Source organism: Sus scrofa, chromosome 6 (assembly GCF_054392235.1).
Source record: "Sus scrofa isolate SSC_HxYL_T2T_F1_AM1 chromosome 6, Sscrofa_HxYL_maternal_Yorkshire_Landrace_v2.0, whole genome shotgun sequence".
Lineage (NCBI taxonomy): Eukaryota > Metazoa > Chordata > Mammalia > Artiodactyla > Suidae > Sus > Sus scrofa.
This window is the reverse complement of record NC_139388.1, coordinates 96,987,145-97,009,962: the sequence shown is the minus strand read 5'-3', so window position 1 is coordinate 97,009,962 and position 22,818 is coordinate 96,987,145. Positions and strand designations below refer to the sequence as shown.

At 48.5% G+C, this 22,818-nt stretch overlaps 2 protein-coding genes and 1 long non-coding RNA gene across 23 annotated transcripts in view; 2 read left to right on the top strand and 1 right to left on the bottom strand.

Annotated features, from left to right (window-relative positions):
- The window catches only part of LOC102167570 (uncharacterized), a 238,898-nt gene extending 235,996 nt beyond the window's left edge, over positions 1-2,902 (bottom strand). For all 8 annotated transcript variants that reach the window (XR_014807479.1, XR_002344972.2, XR_014807477.1 and 5 more), the window contains exon 1: positions 1,930-2,902. This is a non-coding gene — a long non-coding RNA (uncharacterized LOC102167570). The remainder of the gene's footprint in view (positions 1-1,929) is intronic.
- MRPS15 (mitochondrial ribosomal protein S15) lies at positions 1,982-8,324 on the top strand. Of its 5 annotated transcripts, none has more exons than XM_021095958.2 (9): positions 1,982-2,222; positions 2,507-2,551; positions 2,944-3,003; positions 3,470-3,542; positions 4,341-4,389; positions 4,865-4,949; positions 6,180-6,238; positions 7,731-7,922; positions 8,172-8,324. In XM_021095958.2, exons 1-9 carry the CDS (start codon positions 2,087-2,089, stop codon positions 8,250-8,252), a joined length of 780 nt encoding a protein of 259 aa, XP_020951617.1. In that variant the 5' UTR covers positions 1,982-2,086; the 3' UTR covers positions 8,253-8,324. The 5 variants fall into 5 exon arrangements, with proteins under 5 accessions (XP_020951617.1, XP_020951615.2, XP_020951618.1 ...); XM_021095956.2 differs by having other exon boundaries at positions 4,865-5,030; XM_021095959.2 differs by lacking the exon at positions 2,944-3,003.
- A 3,999-nt stretch (positions 8,325-12,323) lies between these two features.
- Positions 12,324-22,818, top strand: part of OSCP1 (organic solute carrier partner 1) — a 47,321-nt gene continuing 36,826 nt past the window's right edge. For 4 of the 10 annotated variants that reach the window (XR_014807472.1, XM_021095954.2, XM_084963934.1 and 1 more), the window contains exons 1-2: positions 12,324-12,533; positions 18,241-18,270. Coding sequence is in view for 6 of the 10 variants with exons in the window: in XM_021095954.2 (XP_020951613.1) it covers positions 12,422-12,533; positions 18,241-18,270 (142 nt within the window). In the remaining 4 variants the exon portion in view is untranslated. Of the gene's footprint in view, positions 12,752-18,240; positions 18,271-22,818 lie in introns of all 10 variants that reach the window. The other 6 variants (XR_014807471.1, XM_084963938.1, XM_021095955.2 and 3 more) reach the window with 2 other exon arrangements.

Here is a 22,818-nt window from a genome sequence, read left to right as displayed (position 1 = left end):
ACCCCAGACTCCCAGGCCATCCCACTCCCTCCCCCTGCCACGTTCGTGTCTTCTTGCCTTAATTACTTCATTCCACCCGCAGCTAGCTTCTAGGCCCTGTGCTGGCAGTGGGGGTTCAAACCCAACGAGGCTCAGTCCATCCTCGCAGAGCTCCCAATCTAGTGATATAGACTTGAAAGATGACCACCAGAGCACAGTGGCCAGGGTTGCCGAGGGAGTCACGGAGGAACACACCTCGGGAACAGACACAGGGACAGACCTCGGAAAAGAGTAACCCCTGCTGCGATGTATAATTAAAAACAAAGTCTCCCTAAAACATCTCTCCACAAGGGTAGAAGAGGAAGAAAACAGTGTTTTAATTGAATGAGAATTAAATCAGAATGCGATGCGCGACACAGGCAATCAGCTCAAGAGCTTGCAAAGACAAAAAAGCACCCTTTCACAGCCAAGCGGACACAACTTATGCATTTTCTCAAGATAATCAATAACTAGTCCTCAAGTAACAGGACTTGACAGCACTATTTGTCACACTGGGGTCATCCTAAATTCAGCTGGGAAATGGGGTAGCTACCTGGACTTGCTAATCACATTTATTCAAAGGAAAAATTAATTTCTCTTATCTTTATGAGAGGAGGTTGGCAACTCGGAGCTGGGCACTAGCTGAAGTTAGGCTCCCACCCTCCTGCAGAAACTGGAAGACAGAAGTACTATCTTTCTCAATGATTACATCTCAGAGCTGGCTCCCAGATCCTTGAGCCAGACATGCCTGAGTTGTAAAACTGGCAAGAGGCTCGTTTAGCTTTTTAAAAGATTTACATACTTCTCAAAAGAGCAGAGAAAGAATTCGCAGGTACACCTATTCCAAAGTAAATGCTCTGGAGTTCCCCGTCATGGCTCAGCAGTAAAGAAGCGACTAGTATCCATGAGGATACAGGTTCCATCCCTGGCCTTGCTCAGTGGGTTAAGGATCCAGCATTACGGGGAGCTGTGGTGTAGGCCGGCAGCTGGGATTCGACCCCTGGCCTGGGAACTTCCATATGCTGTGGGTGTGGCCCTAAAAAGACACACACACACAAATAAATAAATAAAGTAAATGCTCTAAGGCATTCCCTGTGACTCAGTGGGTTAAGGATCCAGTGTTGTCATTGTATGGCTTGGGTCGCTGCTATGATTAGGGTTCGACCCCTGGCCTTCTGCATGCTGCGGGCATGGCCAAAAAATTAAAAATAAAATAAAATGCTCTAAGAAAAGCAAGGGGGAAGAGAGTCTCCCTTTTTTGCACCGGGGAAAATAAAGATTTATTTTTCCTACTTTTAATTTGCATTTATCCTTAAACTCATTTCACAAATATCACAACTAATATTTCTTGATTGTTTACTACAGTCCAGATGCTTTGCACACAACTGCCCCAGTTAATCTTCTAACAACCTAAAAGATCGATACTGTTATTACCACCCCATATCATGGAGGAGTAAGTACACTGTGGCCCAGAAAGGTTGAGGGACTTGCCTACAAAATCACACAGAGAGTAAATGGCTGAGCTAGGATTCCAGCCCAGGGCTGTCCAAACTCAGCGACCTTAATTACCACGCTGCAATGCTGCCAAAAAGGATGAAACCCAGTAATTCTTATGCGGCCCCATCCTGGACTGGGGCTAAGGCCACAGGATGCTAGGTTAGGGGTAAAAGACCAAAGCAGGTCCCATGGAAGCCCTCAAGATAATCGGAGCCGAGGTCAGGAAAATAGAATGGGATTAAAGGTGGGATGCACGCTCAAGAAACAGTAGCATCTTAGATTTTATACAGCACCGCACACCATTAACAAAGCCAGGCAAAGTCCAAGCCCTCCCACCCCCTCGAACCGCCAAGCTCACACAACAGCTACCTAGACCTCCCCTCCGCCCAACTGCGCGCCTTAAGAGAGGCCTACCTTCCAATCCATCATCTCGGTTCTCATCTGCTCCGGTCTCGCGACTGTACTCGATTGATCGAGCCTGAGCCAACATGGCAGCGCCCATGTAAGTACAGTCCGTACCGCGAAGGCGACGGAGGCCGCGGCGCGGGTCCCGCGAGGGTCAGAAGTCACCATGCTGAGGGCGGCGTGGAGGGCGCTGAGTTCGATTAGGACCCAGGCAGTGACCCAGGCCCCAGTCCTCGGGCTTCCGGGCGGAGGGTGCGCCAGGTTTCCCTCTGTCCAGCGGGCCCTTCCCTCACGTCCTGCAGGTGAGGAGCTAAGCCCGACAGCGGGTGTAGGGAAACGGGGTTCGGCGGAGATAGAGGATACCGGGGAAGAGGCTGGAGGGGGAGTGTAGCGGCAGAACAAAGAGTAGCGGTCGCGGACGAAGTAAGGCGAGGTGGGAGAGAGCTGGGGCATCGGTGTGCGGAAGAACTGGGGCGGCGGTTCCGCACAGAGGCACAGAGACCGTGGAGGAAAAGTAGTGCGAGGGCCGTAGACGAGAATCGAGCCTGAATTGTTTAAGGACATGGGCCCTTTCTCTCTTGCGTAGGTCTCATTCTCCGGGCCGCCCGTGGATATGCCGCCCAAAAACCAGGTAGGAGGTCTTGGGTTGGACTTGAGACGGAAAAGAGATTGCCTGGAAGGGGTGGGGTGACCAAGGGGACAGAGGTGGCTAGTTAGAGCCACTAGGTGGGGGAGGCTGCAGGGGGGGTTGGCCAGAGGACCTGCGAAGAAAGCCACGTCCACCTAGTCACAAAGCCGCAGGCCTGGAGCCCGCCTGAAAGGTAAGGGGAGGGGAGATGAACATTAGGAGCAGGAGTTTTGGGGGTCGATGTGAGTGGAAATGAGCCAGCCAGGGGGAATGCGTGGCTGGCACTACCCAAGCTCACCTGGGTAGCACAGCATTTGCGTCCTCCCTTTCTTGTTTCCCATTTCTAGGCAGTGTTCACATCTCTGTTACTTGATATTATTTACTTATTTGCATAGGGGAGGAGCAGGGTCTGACTGGAGAAGACAGGCTCATCTCCCATTGCCTCTGCCTCAACAGTAAGCACACGCCCGGGCCCATTTCCTGTGGTCTCTATTTGGTGCTTATGTTGCAGGTGTCTTAAAGCTAAGAGTTCCTCCTCAACCCCCTTATTTCATTCATGCAATTAGCTAGTGAGTGTTGAGTGCCTCTTCTGTGGTGGGCCACAAACCAGACTGTGCGGGATTCAGAGGGAGTCAAACTTCACAGGAGGACCCATCCACGTAGGACACCTGATAACTGTAGAGCCAGATGGGTGTGTGAGAGATGCGAGCACAGTACAGGGTCTTGGGAAAGGCTCTCTGCTCCCAGCATGATATATCAGGACAGGTACCCACAGGATTTGCAGAAGAGAAACAGCCCAGAGATATCCAGTGCCTTGCCTGAGACCCTGGATGTGTCTGACAGTGTTGGTTTGGTGAGAAGGGCCAAGTCTAGGAGGATGGGCAGTGAGAACTGACTGTTTTCCATCCCTACCCTTGACAGTCCAGCCCAACCAAGATGACCCGCCTCCTTCCATGCTGCTCCTGGACTACCAGAACGTGCCTGGAATTCATAAGTAAGCAGGAAGAAATCTCTTCGATGAAGCAGGGGGCCCTGGGAGGATTGGCAAGGAAAGGGCTTCAGGGTGGAGGCCTGCTGTATCTGAAGCTTGATTATGGAACAGGGCAGAGAACTAGAGAAGCCCAGGCAGGGTGAAGGTGAATGGGCAGTAGGGGCAGATGGAGCTCTGGATAAAGACCCTCTACTCTACCCTTAGATACCAAGGAGTCACCATCCCTCACAGGTCTTTGTGGAAATCTCTCATCTCTTGATCCTATGTGAGAAGAAAGAGTGTCCCCCTTTTGTAGATTAGCAGACTGCCCAGAGTCATGCAGCTCCTAAGGGGCAGACCTGGAGTCTGAATCAGGGCTGAAAGACACCAAAACTAGGACCCTCTGCTCAGCCCCTCTCCTCTGCAAGGTGGGAGCTGGGCAGTCCCTCCAGTCCTTCCCACTATGCAATGTAACATGAGAAAGAAACAATGATTTTAGAATTGAAGTGTTTCAAGACAGACTGAACCATATTCCAGCTAAAATGGGAATCCTCTTTTTGCCTTCACTGTGATGAGCCTGGAACACTCAAGTTGACAGCCCCAGTTTTCTGTAGTTATCAGGTCATTCCATATTCTCAGCTCAGCAAATCAGATCCATGCTGACTTTTAATCCCTGAGAAATGGTGCCCCACTTCCAGAGAGACTTGTGTTGTAAAAGAAATTTTGAATCATCCTTGCTTTTCAGACTAAAATGAAAATAGCATTGCTTCCCTTTCCCCCCTCCCACTACACCTGTCTCTCATTGCTATGGTTTTTCCACAGGGTTGATGATGTTGTGAAAAGACTCTTATCTTTGGAAATGGCCAACCAGGTGAGTAACCTTTGCCAAACCTCAGCATCTCTCAGTCCTCTCCTCTGGGACCCCCTCCTACACAGGTAACACCGCCCATCCATGCTTCTCAAGTCCCAGCACTTAACCCACTGTCATTCTGTGTCTACTTGTCAATACCCCCAGACCAAGCATCTCCAGGGCAGGGACAGTCTTACTCCCCCAGGGACCCTTAGCACCTGACAAATGGTAGGTACCTAATAGAGATCTAATGAATGAGTGAACAAGGTTTGGGGACATTGATCCAACATTCACCTATCAGTGGTATAGGCCCTGAGCTCACCTGGATGTGAATAGCCATGTGGTTGGTCAGAGGCTATGTCCTGATGAGCAGAGTGAAGTCAGGCCCTGAGCCCTATGTTCTAGTTGCTTTGACTGCAGCCCTGGCCTTGGAGGTATGAGAGTTAGTTCCTAGCGGGTGCAGTCCTCACAGATTCTCTGTCTCTGTCTTCCACAGAAGGAGAAGCTAAAAATCAAGAAGATGCAATTGATGAACAAGGTCCTGGAAAACCCTGAGGACACCAGCTCCCTGGAGGCTCGAAGTTGGTCAGGGGGCCCTTGGGGAGTGGGGGTGCAAGGGAGTCTGCTAGCTGGTCCAGGCCCCTCATCTGCAGATATACTAGGTATTAGAGTGGCTTGACAAAGGGAGAGATAGAACGGACCAGGGACAGTGAAAACTGGACTCTATCCTGAGTTGCATGATGCTGTAGTCAGCGCCCAGTCCTGCCTCGTACCTCTGTATGAGCTCAGGCAAGCTTCCTCAGGAACCAGAGCCTGTCTCTCCGTCTGTCTTCACCCTGCAGCTAAGATGGTTTGCAGGGGCATGTGTTCAGGGCGAGCGTTCCCACTGCACTCTCTGCAGCACTCCCAGAATGCAGTGCATATGAGGGAAAGGCCTGCTGTAGTCACAGCCTTTACTTGGGGCCACCTTCTGCTTTTCCCTATCTTTGCAGAACAGGCCTGAGTCAAATAAGAGGATACCTGAAGGAAGGATGTTCTGGGGCTTTAGGAGATGAGTGGGAGCTGATGATTTCACAAACTCATTAGTGAAGACACAGAGATAAGGATGGCAGCCAGAAGGGGAGAGGCAAGGAGGGGACCCTTGACAGTTTTGAATTTTAAATTGTTGAATTGCCTGGGACCTCTGGGGCATACTGAATCATTATCAGTGATCGCATGCATCCCAGACTAATTCCAGAATTGAATAGAAACGCTCTTAAAGTTTTACCATTAAGGGAGTTCCCATCATGGCTCAGTGGTTAACGAATCCAATTAGGGACCATGAGGTCGCGGGTTCGGTCCCTGGCCTTGCTCAATGGGTTAAAGATCTGGCGTTGCCATGAGCTGTGGTGTAGGTTGCAGATGCAGCTCGGATCCTGCGTTGCTGTGGCTCTGGCGTAGGCCGGTGGCTACAGCTCCAATTCGACCCCTAGCCTGGGAACCTCCATATGCCACAAGAGCGGCCCAAGAAATGGCAAAAAAGACAAAGGAAAAAAAAAAAAGTTTTACCATTAAGAATGCTCATTTGAGGTTTGGGGTTTGGGATGACACTTTCATAAGATTAAGGAACTTCCCTTCCTTAGGCTCCGCTTTCTGAAGGAAAGATAATCCGAAGTCTTTTGAGATCTTGAAATTCTGAGTGCTTTGGGGCTGATGGACAGCTGTCCCAGAGCTTTGGTGATTGTTATTCCTTGAGGTCTTAAAACATAACCAAGGTCTGGCCCTTCCTTCCTCTGTGCCCGGCTCTCATCCTCTGTGGTTTGTGGTTTCAGTTGTTGCCTTGACTGTCAAGATCCGCAATTATGAAGAACACATGCAGAAACATCGAAAGGTAACCTCACTGGGGCCTCACTCACAGCTGAACGTGAGCAGCGGCGGGAGAGGAGGCTGAGGGCCGAGGGGTTCTGTGCCCAGAGAAACAGCTTGAGAAGCCAGGTGGCTACAGCACTAGAGCTGCAGTGGGAAACACACCTGCCTCCTGGGCGCTCTCAGGGAGGCCCTGAGTGTCACTAATGGTCAGGAACACAAACTTCAACGCATGGGCATGGCCTGTGGCCCATAGCGGGTTCTCAGTAAACGGTTGTCAAATGGATGAAGGAGATCAGGTTGCCCGGGTTAAAATCCCAGCTCTGCCACAGCCACTTCACTAACTGTGTGACTCAGGGGAGGTGACATGACCAAGCCTCAGTTCTCCTGTCTGTCCAGTGGGGATCATAACAGTACCTGCTGACAGGACTATATGAAATAAGGGCAGCCAACAGGACACATAGAAAGCATTTAAGCCTCATGCTAAATACTTCACACACATCAGCTCATTCAGCCCTCTTACTGGTCTTTGTATCCCATTATGCAGAAGGACAATCTAGGCCTGGCATGATTAAGTTATCCCTCAGGGTGTACCACTAGGAAATGATATGCCCGCGCTTGAAACTTGGTGCTACTACTGCTCCAAGACCTGGATTCCTCACCATTCTGCCATATCGCAGCACAGGGTGGAGCACAGAGCTGCTATAACTAGGCAGTTGTGGGTATTTTTAATAAATGCACAGTTTAGCAGTTCCTGTCGTGGCTCAGCGGAAACAAATCTGACTAGTATCCATGAGGACGCAGGTTGGATCCCTGGCCTCACTCAGTGGGTTAAGGATCCAGCGTTGCCACGAGCTGCGGTGTAAGTCACAGACACGACTCGGATCTGGCGTTGCTGTGGCTATGGCATAGGATAGCGGCTACAGCTTTGATTAGACTCCTAGCCTGGGAAGCTCCATATGCCGTGGGTGCGGCCCTATAAAGCCAAAAAAATAAATAATAAACCCACAGTTTATTAAAACTGCCCGGCTCCAGTGTTCCCTGAAGCCAGCTGAGCCTGCTCCTTGGAGATCAGAGTTGGAGTGTGGAACCCTAGCCCCACTGAGGGAGCTGTGCCTGGCTACAAGGGGCCGGGAGGGGTCTTCCTAGGCTGTCCCCCTCTCCACCCCAGCTGACAGTTTGCTGAGCTGTGGAGAGGCTAAGAGGGCACCAGAGGGGGAAGAACATGAGTTGTGGAGTCAGACCACTAGACCTGGATTCGAGACCTGACCTCACACAGCATCCCAACCCAGCTCAGCTCTAGAACCTCTGATGTATCAGTTAACATCTTTGAGCCTTTATTTTCCCATCTGTAAAATAGGAATAACCATAACAATACCCACCTCAGAGTCCCACAGATATTTGCCTAAGATTGCTGGGAGGTTTCACTGCCGTGGTAAAATGACCATCCTTTGTTACTGTGAAGTGGCACGTCACTTACTTACATAGTAGTTGGAGTAATACCTCCTCTCATACAGGACAAAGCCCACAAACGCTTTCTGCTAATGAGCATTGACCAAAGGAAAAAGATGCTCAAAAACCTCCGCGAGACCAACTATGCCGTCTTTGAGAAGATATGCAAGGAGCTAGGGATTGAGTACACCTTTCCCCCTCCGTACCACCGAAAAGCCCACCGCCGCTGGGTGACCAAGAAGGCTCTGTGCACCCAGGTATGCATCAGAACTGTTCTGGTTGGGCCCACTCCAGGTCTGTGGTGGAGAGAGCAGAAGGGAGGGGTCCTCTGTTTCTGATCAGGGTGTGGAGCTGGCCCCGACGCTTCAAGGTGGCTCACAGGCCACCAAGCCCATGGAGGAAGGCTGGGATGACCCTCAAAGGGAGTCATCTCCCACCCCAGCCGCTCCAAGTCTGAAGTTTTGCATAGCATTACCAAGTCTTTTCCTGCCCCCTGTTTTCCCCAGGTTTTCCGAGAGGTTCAAAAGCTAAAGAAGCAAAAAAGAGCCTTAAGAGCTGCAGCTGTAGCAGCCCACAAACAAGGCTAGAAGAATCCAGAGAGCCCTTCCAAAGCTGGACCAGAGGCAATCAAAGGAAACCAATAAATGTTGTTAAAGTTCTGTCTTGCTGCTTTGAAGACCTAACAGTAGAGAAGATGAGGCTCTTTGTGGCCTGAGGACAAGGAGGAATCCATTCTTTCATGCAGCTCTGGGATCCTGGGGTGTCTGAGGCAGAACTCCTGCCATCACACACACTCCTGTGAACAACCCCCTGCCGTCCAGGGGCCGTTCAGTGGAGGTGAGACTGAGCACAGAGTGGCACAGAGGGAGCATGGCTGGCTAGCTGCTGGGTGGGAAGGCCAGCATAGGAGCTGCCTTCTAGATGGGGCCCTGAAGGATGAGCAGAAGTTCACTAGGCAGAAACAGGGAGGGAAGGCAGCCTGGGCAGAAGGAATTGCTAGTGCAAAGGCAGAGGAGTGTACAGGTGTGTGCCGTATTCAGAGAGCAGCAGATTTGAACATAAAGCTTGACAGGTTACCTAGAGCTGGGGTATGAGAAGTTTCCTCTGCTGGCTGAGGAGGCTGCACACGGTCCTCTGTGGCAGGGGAGGCAGTTAAGAGTTTTCAAACCAAAGGAGTGATGAGAGCAAGTCTGTTTCACATAGTTAAGCAGCAGCAGTGTGGAGGCGGATATGGGAAGGGGCAAGATCCGAGCAGGGCTATTAATATTCGGATGAAGCATCTGGTAAGAGCTACAAGTCCTGCCCCTAAGAAACTTCACATATACAATACACTGCTTCTCAGTTCTGGGGGGTTATGGATTAACCCCTTCCCAACAAAGCCCAGCCTCTTACACCTCGTATGCCAAGGCCTTGAAGCCTGAGTTTGCTTCGTATATTTGGAGAACCCAAAGAAGACAGTGTGTCTAAAACTGAGCAAAGAGAAGAGTAAGAAGAGATGGTCAGAGGCCTAAGCAGACACCAGATGATACAGAGCTTTTGGAGTGTATTTGTCTCTTCAAGCTGCCATTTTAAAAGACCATTAACTGGGTGGCTTTAAACCACAAATTTATTTTCTCACAGCTCTGGAGGCTAGGAATTCCAAGATCAAAATGCTGGCCAATTTGGTTTCTGATAAGGACTCTTCCTGGCTTGCAAATGGCCCCCTCCTGTGTCCTTACATGTGGAAGGAGAGCCCTCTTCCTCATAAGGTTATTAATCCCATCATGAGGGCTCTACCTCATGACATAAATAATCTGTCATTACCTCCAAATCCCATCACATTGGGAGCTGGGGCTTCACCTTTGACTTTGGGAAGAACAAATATTCAGTCCATAACACTGTGAGCAAGACTTCAGACTCCATCCTGAGTGAGAAGGGAAGCCACTGAGGAAAGGCAGGAAGGTGATGATGAAGGCTTGGGCATGAGTGAAACTGCCCAGGGAGGGAATGTAAATGAGGGAAAAAAGGGTCATGCCCAGATGGGAAGGAGGATCTCTCAGGGCGTAGCCTGGGAAGAGCATCTGAGGTCAAGGGGAAGGTGAATTGAGGGCAGAGCAGAGGGCCTGGGGTCTTGCAGAATCAGAAGTGAGACACAAGGGTCAGAATGAAGATGAACTGCTCAGATACCACCTCCAGGAACCGCAGGGAAGGTCTTTAACAGGGCAGGACTTGAGTAGACAAAGCCAATTTGAGATACAGTGCTGGAGGACCAGGCGCCAATGTGACAGTGGAGAGAAGAGAAAAGGAATACATTCGCGGGGTTCCCATTGTGGCTCAGTGGAAACAAGTCTGACTAGCATTCAAAAGGACACAGGTTTCATCCCTGGCCTTGCTCAGTGGGTCAAGGATCTGGCATTCCCATGAGCTGTGGTGTAGATCGCAGATGCAGCACAGATCCCGCATTGCTGTGGCTCTGGCATAGGCCAGCAGCTACAGCTCCAATTCAACCCCTAGCCTGGGAACCTCCATATGCTGCGGGTGTGCCCCCCCTCCAAAAAAAAGAATACATTTGCACGATCACGGAACAGGCCCTACAGGAAACGCATTGTTTGAAGTGCTATCTTGCGCACATTAACTCATCTAATCTTTGAAGTGATCTTTACCCACCACCCTGCCTCCCGTGTTGGCATAATTCTCATTTTACCATGAGAGAACTGAGGCTCAGAGGTTAAGCAGTTTATCCAAATTCACACAGCTGGTTAGAGGCAGGCAAGGAATCAAACCCACATCTGTCTTGACTCCACAGCCTATGTTGTGTTTATTATATCACACTGCCTCAGGCAAAAAGTCCAAGACACTCTGGGAAGAGTCTATGCTGCAGGAAACTCAAATTCTTTTGGCAGCCAGGCAGATAGCATGAAGGCCAGGTGTGAGATCATGATGCTAAGCTGCTTGTTACCTTCCCATCCTAGTTATATTCCCTTATAACACAGTGGACAGGCCAAGGCAAGGGCAAATGAAAGCCTTAGGCTGCTAGCTGTCAATTACTGTATAGTATCCAATGCTGAAATGTCAGTTAAGGTCCAAAAAGCCTTTAGGGTGAAGCAGTTTCAGTGAAGTGGAGAGAGCTGCATCGAGTTACAGTGAGTAGGGGAATGAGGATGTTAGGGAAATCCAGGTTGTGTGTGTAGACTCCTCTTTTTAAAACTCAGAAAAGGAAGGAAAACAGACCCCAGAAGGTGCAGGAAGGACTTGAGCACGGTATGCCTTAGGCAAGACTTTCCAGCGGTGGGTATGGTTAGGAGGAAGAGGGGATGACTGATGAGCTGAGTTCAGCTGGACTGGGGGCATTTGGGGAGGGCAGAAGATGTCTCTAGAAAGGCAGAGCCAAAGTGGACAGACTTGAATGCCTTACAATGGCATTTTGCCAGTGATCTGCCTAACATACTGAAAGGATTTATCATACTGAAAGTTCAGAAATTTGGCCAGCCAGGCCTGTGGAGAAGAAAAAAGAGCAGTCAATAATGGCGTTTATATGGTGAAATATAGTAATGCAGACAGAGAGAAATGCAGTGATAAATGTGAGAATTTCGTGGGAGAGGAGGAAGTTGGAAGCCAAGGCTCAGGTTTCACGCCTGAGTGTCAGGAGGGGAGGGTGGTTAGGTCTTAGAAGTATTGAAATTTACAGAAATGGTTGCTCACCAAACTAAAAAATGGTGATGAGGGAGTTCCCCTCGTGGAGCAGCAGAAACAAATCTGACTAGGAACCATGAGGTTGCGGTTCAATCCCTGGCCTCGCTCAGTGGGTTGAGGATCCGGTGTTCCCGTGGAGTTGCTGTGGCTGTGGCGTAGGCTGGCAGCTACAGCACATATTGGACCCCTATCCTGGGAGCCACCACATGCCTCGGGTGCGGCCCTTAAAAAATAAAAATAAAAAAAAGAAAATGGTGAGGAGAAGGTGATCCCGGCGCTCAGGATGGGGGTGAAGTATGTGGTCACTGCCCTCAAAGCAGAGAAGTGGGGTGGCAGGCCTGCCTAATAGTGTGAGGGGACTTTGGAGAGCCCCCAGCCCTCTGGAGCGAGGCAGACTTGTACAGGCCTGGTTTGCTTCACGAGGAGGGGCTTCACTCTAAGTAACTTTTAGGGAGGAAATGCAAATAATTCGAGGACTTGTGGCCCTTCCCCCACCTAAAGGAAAAGTCAGTCACTATTTTATGGAGTACTTTCGTGGCATTTGGCATGATCTCACTGATTCTTCCACCCTGGGAGGTCTGTCCCCTCCATGTGCCCTATGACTGAAGCCCAGGTTCAAAATACCTACCCCAAGTCACACAGCTAGGAAACTGCAGAGCTGGATTCAAACTCAAGTCTGTCTACCCGGAGTCTGCTCTAAAGGAGTTTTTGGTAGGTTTTCCTCGTTCAGGATCATGTGCCCACGTGGCCCCGCAGGGTGAGGGTGGCCGCGTGAAAAGAGCCGGGCCGCCAGCCTAGCCGCGTCCCTGCCCATCCCGGGCAAAAAACAAACCTTGCGTTCCCAGACCGAGTCCCACAGCGCCCGCACCTCCTGCCCCGACCAATCCACCCTGTACGTCTCCGCCGCTCCGCCCAATACGCGCTCGCCCCCTGGCGCCTCCCAACAAGAGGCCTGATGATTGGTCTTCTTTGCCACCAACCGCGTTGCCTAGCAACCAGGCTTCGGGGACGCAGCTACGCGGCCTCCAGGCCTCTGGCTTCCGAACCTCTGGGCTCTGTACCAGCCGCGCTCGCTTTCCGCACCATGTCCTTGCGGACGCTACCGCTGCTCTTCTTGAACTTGGGCGGGGAGATGCTTTACATCCTGGACCATAGGCTGCGGGCCCAGAACATCCCGGGAGACAAGGCCCGGAAAGGTGAGAGGCGCCCCGCCGGCACAGCCACCCCACGCCCCGCAGCCCGGCCCCTCAAAGCCTCCCTGGCCCCCGCAGCCAGACCTCCGCAGCCAGGCCCCTTTACAGACTGACCAACACCCCTGCAAGCAGCCAGGGACCTCTTTCACAACCCACAGCCCCATCCAGGCGGAGCCCCCGAGGAGCAAAGTCCCCAAAAGATCGTTTCACCACAGAGAAAGGTAATACCCCCATTTGATATTATTAGGGTACCTGGACCCCCATTTACCCATCCCCTCAAATTGGAGATGCTTTCACAATCTCTCTTGACAACCGACCTCTCCCGAATGTGGGAGTCCCAGCGGCCCTCCACCTGGCGACACACTCTGCTAGTCAAGGCATCCTCTGTCCCCCGAGGGAACCTTCTGTGTCTCCATTCCCCTGTGTGGTATCCTCCTTCATAAACTGGAAGCCAGTCTTGCTAAGTTCAGAAGCTATTTCTAGAAAGGTGAGGTTCTGAAATAACATAGAGAAATAAAATATAAGAAAGTTATAGGTCTTTCTTTTCCCTTCACAACTGTTTGAAGAGAATGCAGTTGTGGAAATAATGATAGAAGAGTTTCTAAAATGCAAAATCTCTCGCCTGTAAACACCACATCTAATCCCTGGCGAAAGGGCCACCCACAACTCTCTGCCACCCTCTTTCTCTCCCTCTTTCCCCGCCTTCTCAACCAACAACTGCTTTCCCCAAGTGTCTGGGATTAAGTATGAAGGAGGTATATTTCAAGGTAGAGGAAGAAAGGTTGACGTGAAGTTAACTGTCATGACTGCTAATTAAAACATTTATTCTCCCCAACAGTCTGTGTATGCTCAATTGATGTTAAACATAACATATTCATAGGATAAGCATACATATTCAGATATTCACTATTGTATCTGTGCAGTGGAGTCCAAGTCCATGCATAAAGAGATAAAAGGAACTCCCAGTAGCATACCCCCTTCATTCATTCTGTATACTGCTGCCAGTGAGCTTTCTAAAATGCAAATCTGTCCTTACTCCCTGCCCCTTGAAACTCCTTGTCAGCTCTCCACTGCTGTCGGAATGGAGGCCAAGTCCTTGGCAGGCCATCTCAGGGCCCTTCCTAATCTGACCTCTGTCCGCCTCTGCTGTCCCACTTTCCACCACTGCCTGCCTCCTACTGTGTATCTTAACACCAAACTGCTTGTGGGTCTCCATTAAAAGCATGTTCATTCGTGTTTCCATGCTAGTAATTCCCATTCTACCCCAAACCTCCCATGTCCATGCTAGTCATTCCCCTTCCATGCTGCATTATCCAGCTTAAGAATCATCTCCTGCTCATCACCACGTGGAGAAAGGGCCTGCACATACTCCCGAGGCACCCTATGCATGCCCCTCTCCACCTGATCACTGGCCATATTATACTGACTCGGTCTGTATCTGTGTCTGTCTCCCCCACGTGATTGTCTTCTTCATCTTTGTGTTCTAGCACCTAGCATAATGCCTACAATAGAATAAATCAGTGCTCAGTAAATGTTTGTTGAACTGCTATTTTATATGACATTGCCATTTCTTCCTCAAGAGGGTTCTGTTTTCCTTGGAGCTATGTTATGTGATTTCATTTGGTCTAATGGCACCAGTGAGCTGACAGGTAGTTCTTGGACTGGTAGTCTGCATCTTGGAAGGCAGTGTAAAGTAGCAATTAAGAGCGTGCTCTCTGGGAGTTCCCGTTGTGGCTCAGTGGTTAACGAATCTGACTAGGAACCATAAGGTTGCGGGTTCGATCCCTGGCCTCACTCAGTGGGTTAAGGATCCGGCATTGCCATGAGCTGTGGTGTAGGTCGCAGACACAGCTTGGATCTGGCATTGCTGTGGCATAGGCCAGAAGCTACAGCTCTGATTAGATCCCTAGCCTGGGAACCTCCATATGCCATGGGTGCGGCCCTGAAAAAGACAAAAAAAAAAAAAAAGAATGTGCTCTCTGGAGGCATACAGATATGGGTCCCCATTCCAGCTTTGCCATTTAACTAGTTGTATGACCTTGGAGTGTAGCCTCTATAAGCCTACTTCTATGGGTTTTTTTTTTTCCATAGAATGGGAATAATAATAATATGCATCTTACAGTGAGGTTGTAGGGATTGAATGAGATCGTGTATTTAACACTTTTAACACAATGAGTGGCAAGTGTGGTCTTTGAAGAGGCGGTCTGGGCAAGACCCTGTGGATATTAGGGAACTGGCTTCCTTTGTGTTCAGGATTGATAGTCCCTCTGGATTTGCTAGCTTCAGGGAGTTTCATCCATCTTTAGTAATTCACATTCACACACTCTTTCCTTCCACAGTTAGGGTGAGTGTCAGATGTCACGTGAGATGGTGGGTGGAGGACGATCCAGCCCTTCTGCACGTTCACTGGAGACGGGACTTTTGATTAGTCTGTCCAGTAACTGATTCTAAAATTGGGGGACCACATCTTCCTAATCCAACAAGAGCAAACATTTATTAAGCACTTCCCGTGTACAGTGGACCTCTCCAAAAACCTTAATCCCTAATACTGTCCTATGATGTTGTAATTCTACTATCCGCATTCTGTAGATGGAGAAAGTAAAGCTAGTTTGCCCACGGTTACATAGCCAGTAAGAGGAAGAGTAAAAGGAAGAGTAAAGCCAGATCATCAGGCTCCAGAGCTCATGCTCTTAACCCATATCCTTAACTGCTGCACTGTGCTTCCATACCCAGGGTAGGGATGGTGGGGGGGCTGCATCGGCATCTTGGTGGAGACAGAAGTTGGAAGGTTGGGAGGAGAGGGAGAGGTTTGAACAAAATCCAGTATACCCACTGATTTTATAAAAGAACTGGCAGAAGGAAGTTGGTTGGTGGGGACCTGTAGAAGGCAGGGTGAGAAAACAGGGTGGAGGGTGCAGGATTCCAAATGCTGAGAAACACTCATCTCATCCACCACTCAGAGTCAGTGCAGCTGCAGGAGCAGATGCCTCCATGACAAATACCTGTGCACAGAGGCCTATAAAACACCAGACATGGTAAACTAGTCCTCATTGAAGTTTTGAATGGAAATCATATTTCTTCTAGATGTTTTCACTATCTTACACAACTAATTGGTCTCCTGGAGGCCATCCCGCTCCCGCAAGGCCAGAACAGATATTGCAGTTTTTCCCCACAATGCAGCCTCTAGCTTAGCATTCAACAGAAAGGAAGTGCTCTCTCTGTGGGGCAACTTTTGAGTGTTGCATATGGAGTGTGGTCCCCCGTTTTAAGCAATAGCTAGAATAATAAAAACTGCCTTTGCCTCACTCCCGTCCTCTTAAAGATACTTGTAAGTAAGACCCCCTTACATCTTGTTTCCATTCCTCATTTGACAGAAGGGGGAACTGAGGCATGGGGCCATTAAATGATTTTTCCAAGATGCACAGATCACAGAGTAGTACTCAGCAGCCAAACGCTATGAGGTTCCATTTTTATTTTCCTAGTTCCAGCTTAACAGGCAGTTCTGGATAGCCCGGGGCCTGTCTCCCACTCAAAATATAAGTAAAGTGGAATTGTCACAAACAAGTCATCCAGAGATAGAATAGAAAAACAGGGCATCATTTACCTTCCCCAGATCCTCAGGAGGAAGGGGGCCAGAGCACACAGCACAACAGAGACCTCTGCTGGAGCTGAGCATCATTGCCAGCAGGAGTGCCTGCTAGCCCAGGGCAGGTTGCCAGCTCTGTTTAATCAGCAACAGGTAATCGCTGTCCCTTGGGTGAGGGTGAGCCCCTGCCAGCAGCTCTGTTCCCAAACACACCTTCAAGAAGGCTGCAGCTTGATCTCTCTGAATTCCCAAGGGCCTATCAGGCAAGACTGCCTATAAAAACAAATGCCAAAAAATGATAGAAGATGTGGACGTTACTCCAAAGAATCCAGCATCTGCTTTAAGAAAGCCAGACTCTTGGTGCTGCTTTCCCAGTGTTTTTCTCCCCAAAACCCTATGACTCCTGTGGGAAAAAGATGGTGAATTTTCCCAGAGGAGTCTGACCTTGCAGTGGGAGCCCTTTGCGGCCAGTTAGGACAATGGCACAGGCTGTGCTTTCAGACCCATCTCTTAGAAGCATATATTATGAATTGAAGGCACATATATGCTTTGATTATAACTTCAGAAACCAACTCTCAAACAATCTAGTGAAAACGTTTCCAAAATACACCATTAATTACAAATGTTTTGAAATGTGGATGTGTATCTGTGGGTGGGCTTTTTAGATTGAAATCTTCCCCCCCAAAAAAAAAATTAAGGAAAAAAGTCATCTTGAGGAGTTCCCGTCGTGGCGCAGTGGTTAACGAATCCGACTAGGAACCATGAGGTTGCGGGTTCAGTCCCTGCCCTTGCTCAGTGGGTTAACGATCCGGCGTTGCCATGAGCTGTGGTGTAGGTTGCAGACGCAGCTCGGATCCTGCGTTGCTGTGGCTCTGGCGTAGGCTGGTGGCTACAGCTCCGATTCGACCCCTAGCCTGGGAACCTCCATATGCCGCGGGAGCGGCCCAAGAAATAGCAAAAAAAAGACAAAAAAAAAAAAAAAAGTCATCTTGCATCCTTTATGGGTGCTGTCCGAAGTTCTGCAGTAGAGAAAGCAGAACCAGAAGAGAAGCCAGCTTAAGTGCTTGACGTGTCTGTTTCATCCCCACGACAATCTGATGAGGTAGGTGCAATTATGATTCATTTCACAAATGTAGAAGCTGAGGTTACACAAGCTGCTTAAAGTTATATAGCTAGTAAATGGTAGAGCCAGGTCAAGACCCACAGAGTCTTGATTCTCACGAATTTCTCCAGCCAGCTACATTTTTCCTTATTTAGTCTCCTCCTGGCATCTCCCTGGCTACCTTTGTCCTCAGAAGCTTTGTTTACAGTGGTCCCATCGTTCATTCCCTCTTTTTATAAGGAAGTCATGCCTCTCTATATAAAAAGTAAATCAGAAACAAATATACTTTTTTTTCCTATTAATGCATGTTCCTTTGAGCAGTTCCATCTGTAGAAAGGGAAATCTTACTTTAATAAGAAAATCCTGGAGTTCCCATCATGGTGCAGTGGTTAACAAATCCGACTAGGAACCATGAGGTTGCGGGTTCGGTCCCTGGCCTTGCTCAGTGGGTTAAGGATCCGGCGTTGCCATGAGCTGTGGTATAGGTTGCAGATGCAGCTCGGATCCCGTGTTGCTGTGGCTGTGGTATAGGCCGGGCGCTATAGCTCCAATTCAGCCCCAAGCCTGGGAACCTCCATATGCCACGGGTGCGGCCCTAAAAAGACAAAAAGAAAGAAAGAAAATTCTTTCTCTACCTGTTCTCAGGGATTATTCTTCCTTATGGAAGTTGTGTTTCTAAAAATCCTTACTTTGAATGATGTGTATTCTCAGAGCATTAGAGAGGATGAATTCTTGAGCCTTTCAAGATAAAGCCCAGGGTAGCTAGTCTTCCTGAGCTTTCCCTCCTCCTAGGCCACCCTCGGTAAGACACAGCCTCCCTGGGGCTTTTTGGAATTTGTTACTTATCCATCATCCTTTTAAAAGTTTTGAGTAGAAGGCAGTGTTTGCATTAAACATAAATGCAAACATGAAAAATAAGGTTTTGTTAAGCCAGATAACTGGAATTGGTATTTTTAAAGCCTCGTTGAAAATGACTTTCTTTCTTCACAAACTGGTGTTTTCTTTTTATATGCTTCATGTAGATGAATGGACAGAGGTGGACAGAAAACGAGGTACGCTATCTTGGGGCTGCATGTATTCAGTTGCATCCACAGGTTCACTCAGTCCTTCCTCAGTGGGGCTTAAAATGGGACAGTCTAAATATTTCTAAGTAAAAGAATAAGTGGGAGTTCCCATTGTGGCTCAGCAGTAATAAATCCGACTAGTATCCATGAGGATGCATATGCCATGGGTGCGGCCCTAAAAAGCCAAAACAAAAACAAAAACAAAAAACAAAGTAGGCATGAGTTGCTCTTTAGCCAAGACATTGATTATACATTTGATTCTTTTGCTTAAACAAACACAGCATGTAAGATGAAAACCAAGCCAACGGTGGCCAAAGGACCATGCTGCACCTGAAGTATTAGTCTCTTTCCTTGTGCTCCAAGCTTTTCAAGAACAGCTGGGGCAGTAGGCTGTCCTATTAATAGTCCTTAAAACAATTCTCTTCGTGTAGCCGAAGAGTTGTTCTCATTAGCACAACCAAGAAAAATGGCAGCATGTAGCTGCATGGCCGCCAGGGTTCCCTGCGTGCAGAAGACATGATATGCATGCACTGGCCTTATCATGACAAATCTTCAGTTTCCTCTTCGCCTACAACTAGCAGCAAACCTGAAAAAGTTGCCAACTCCTCCGAATAAAACTCTAGCCTTTCTTACCTTTAAATGTCACGAGTTGGGATTTTCTGTCGTGGCTTAGCGGAAATGAATCTGACTAGCATCCGTGAGGATTTAGGTTCAACCCCTGGCCTTGCTCAGTGGGTTGAGGATCTGGCATTGCCATGAGCTGTGGCGTAGGACGCAGATGCAGCTCAGATCCCGGGTTGCTGTGGCTGTGGTGTAAGCTGGCAGCTACAGCTCTGATTAGATCCCTACCCTGGGAACCTCCATATGCCAAGGGTGCGGCCCTGAAACAAAACAAAACAAAACAAAACAAATGTCATGAATACCTTCCATCATTTGACACTGGGTGTAGTTTTTGCATGTCATCAGCCATTGTCTGGAGATAGCAGTTGCTCTCCTCACACTAAGTATTCAGAGGCAATAACATATAATATTTAAATGCGCAAGTATTAGAATCAAACAACCCCATTCTAATTTCAACTCCACTGCCTGCTGTGTGACCTTGGACTTCAACCTCTCAAAGATTCAGTTTTCCCTTTGATAGAATAGAATAATAATTCAGCATCGTCTTGGGGTCTAAATGAGATAATGCATGGAAAGTTCCAAGCCCCGTGAATGGAATGTAATAAGGCTTTGAAACAAGGCAACCATTCTGAAGTAGTAGCTTCTCTATTTTACCCCTGGCTCCAAATTGTGTGTTCCTCAAAACAAAAAAATTTATGGCGGAAGTAGCTGATAAAACTCAGTTAACTTCCAAGTTCCCTGCTGGCACAGCAGGTTAAGGATCCGGTGTAGTCACTGCTGTGGTTCTGGTTACTGCTGTGGCACAGGTTCAATCCTTAGCCTCAGAACTTTTGCACACCATGGGCACAGCCAAAGCAAAAAACAAATCAAAAAAACCCTCAATTGCTTTCATCAAGAACATTTTCTAAATAAATAAATAAATAAACAAAAAAAAAAATTAGGAATTCCCATCATGGTGCAGTGGTTAACGAATCTGACTAGGAACCATGAGGTTGCAGGTTTGATCCCTGGCCTTGCTCAGTGGGTTAAGGATCCGGCGTTGCCGTGAGCTGTGGTGTAGGTCGCAGACGCGGCTTGGATCTGGCGTTGCTGTGGCTGTGGCGTAGGCTGACAGCTACAGCTCTAATTAGACCCCTAGCCTGGGAACCCCCATATACCGAGGACGTGGCCCTAGAAAAGACAAAAATCAAAGCAAGAAAATTATTTTGTCAGGCCAAGCTGAAGAAAATCCCAGGCAAAGTACTGATACACTTTTATAATATTTCACTACCATCTTTTACCACTTGAGCAAGTTTTGGCTCACCTCTTGACACAGAGCAAAATTTTAGGTGAAAAGTGTGAATTTTGAAGGCTTCTGATGTAAGTAATTGAATCCCTGGAATTTAACTTAAGTGTCCAGAAATTAGGAGCGGAAACTGACTTCATCATCTGAACCCAGGATTAGAAGCCTGATATGTTAAGAACTCAGGTACTGATGCTTCCAAGGCACCCATGGAAAATCACCCTCCTCCCTGGCCTTAGCCTCCTGATGAAATTTGGCTCCTAGCACATTCCTGCCTCATGAAATTATGCAGAGTGCATGTGAGTGCCAAAAACTAACACCATGACTGACTGACAGATCTGGTTAAAACCATTTCTCAGATTTCACTTAAATTCGACTGGGCTGCTACTCTTGGGCAAGGACAACCTTCACCTCCTCTTTGTGCCCCGATGTTTATCTCAGTGTCTGGTAGGGCCCCCTCAACCAAGCGCCAGGTAAAGCATGCCTTGAGAATAAAGCGTGTTAATCTGTGCCTCCATGCTCCTTCCAAAGTATTCAGTGAAAAGTGGGAGCCCTGGGTGCCAGGCATAAAACTGCTCTGCCCACAGGGATAGGGCCTACGGGTCTCTTTTTCCAGGAGGATTTTCTAAAAGTGCTCGTGCAAGGAGCCAGGGTGCTGCCTAGCTTAGTCACTTCTCAGGGAGAAAAGCCTCCTTTTCTTTTTACTTTGCCAGAGTGGCTAACAACCACCTTGGGATTTACTTTCTTCTAGAACGGATTTATTTGGGTCTAAGCTGTTCCCCTAGATCCCTCTAAAGTCTTGAAGACCCTAGAGAAATGGCTCTGCGCCTAGGTGAATGGTAGCTCTTTGTAAGCGTGAACACAATCAGAGCCGATGTGATTCCTTAACTCGAATTCTTCCTCTTTGCCCTCCTCCCTGGCCTACATACATCTATGGAAAAATGCTTCAAGTTTTCTTTTTAGGCCTTAGACGTGGCTTTCCATTTGTACTTATTTCCTTGCAAATTCCACATTTTAGATAGGCGCTGGTTAAGAAAATGTTGGTAAGCTTGGGAGTTCCCAGGGGAAATGAATCAGACTGGTATCCATGAGGATGTGGGTTCAATCCCTGGCCTCGCTCAGTGGGTCAGGGATCTGCGAGCTGTGGTGTAGGCTGCAGACAAGGCTTGGATCCTGTGTTGCTATGGCTGTGGTGTAGGCTGGCAGCTGTAACTCTGATTTGACCCCTAGCCTGGGAACTTCCATGTGCCATGGGTGCAGCCCTTAAAAGCAAAAAAAAAACAAAAAACAAAAAAAAAAGGAAGGAAAGGAGAAAGAAAGAGGAAAGAAAGAAAGAAAAAGAAAGAGGAAAGAAAGAAAGAAAAAGAAAGGAGTTCCCATCTTGGCGCAGTGGAAGTGAATCCGACTAGGAACCATGAGGTTGCGGGTTCGATCCCTGGCCTTGCTCGGTGGGTTAAGGATCCAGCGTTGCCGTGAGCTGTGGTGTAGGTCACAGACTCGGCTTGGATCCGGCGTTGCTGGCCATGGCATAGGCCAGTGGCTACAGTTCAGATTCTACCCCTAGCCTGGGAACCTCCATATGCCGCAGATGTGGCCCTAAAAAGACAAAAGACCAAAAAAAAAAGAAAAGATAAAAGAAAAAGAGTTAGGAAGCTCAATTTACTGCAGGTCCTTGCTTGTTTAGGTCAAAGACGATGCTTGAGGCCAGCACAGAAGAATCCATCCAAGCTGTCCACACTGGGGAAACGTTAATGCACCCTGAGGGCAAGGTGCCCTGCATTGGAACCATCCACGTGAGGGGTACCCTGTGTTGGTAATAGATCTGTTTGTCCTTTAGAGTCTAGAGCAAAATCCAAAGGTCAAGTGTGAGTTCAGCACTTCCGGGAGGAGTCAAACTGCGTTCTTTTGTGTCTGAGTGGGAGTGGGGAGGGGGGTGTTTCCCTTCCCCTCTCCCTGTAGCCTTTCAATTTAAGATTCAAGTAGGGAGTTCCCATCGTGGCACAGTGGTTAACGAATCCAACTAGGAACCATGAGGTTGCGGGTTCGGTCCCTGCCCTTGCTCAGTGGGTTAAGGATCCGGCGTTGCCATGAGCTGTGGTGTAGGTTGCAGACGCGGCTCGGATCCCACGTTGCTGTGGCTCTGGCGTAGGCTGGTGGCTACAGCTCCAATTCGACCCCTAGCCTGGGAACCTCCATATGCCGAGGGAGCGGCCCAAGAAATAGCTAAAAAGACAAAAAAAAAAAAAAAAAGATTCAAGTAGGACTAGCCCGAAGCTCCCCACTTCTCCCCAAAGCTGCTCTTTGAGATGCTTTCAAATACTGGCCTGAGCCTTCAGGGTACTTCAATCAGTTACTTCCAGGTAGAGAGAGGGGCCAAAGTGTGAGTCACCTGGTGTGTCCTTTGTGCGGCAAGAGAAAGAGGCAGCTTTCAGCAATAATTACTCATGTTTAATAATTGATTTTGTATAATTATTTTAGGTAACGTAAATAATTTTAATTTTTCTTTCAAATTTTAATTGCTATGAATGTATAGCCTCAGCATCCCTATACAGTCACCTTTAGGCCAGAATTCATCTGGCTTAATTAAGAATAATCTGTGTTTGGAGTTCCCTTGTGACTCAGTGGGTTAAGGA

Coding starts and splice junctions, on each gene's coding strand:
- MRPS15 (XM_021095956.2), top strand. CDS start 2,087: ATGCTGAGGGCGGCGTGGAGGGCGCTGAGTTCGATTAGGACCCAGGCA. Junction 3,004..3,469: donor CCATTGCCTCTGCCTCAACA/GTAAGCACACGC, acceptor TACCCTTGACAG/TCCAGCCCAACCAAGATGAC. Junction 3,543..4,340: donor AACGTGCCTGGAATTCATAA/GTAAGCAGGAAG, acceptor GTTTTTCCACAG/GGTTGATGATGTTGTGAAAA.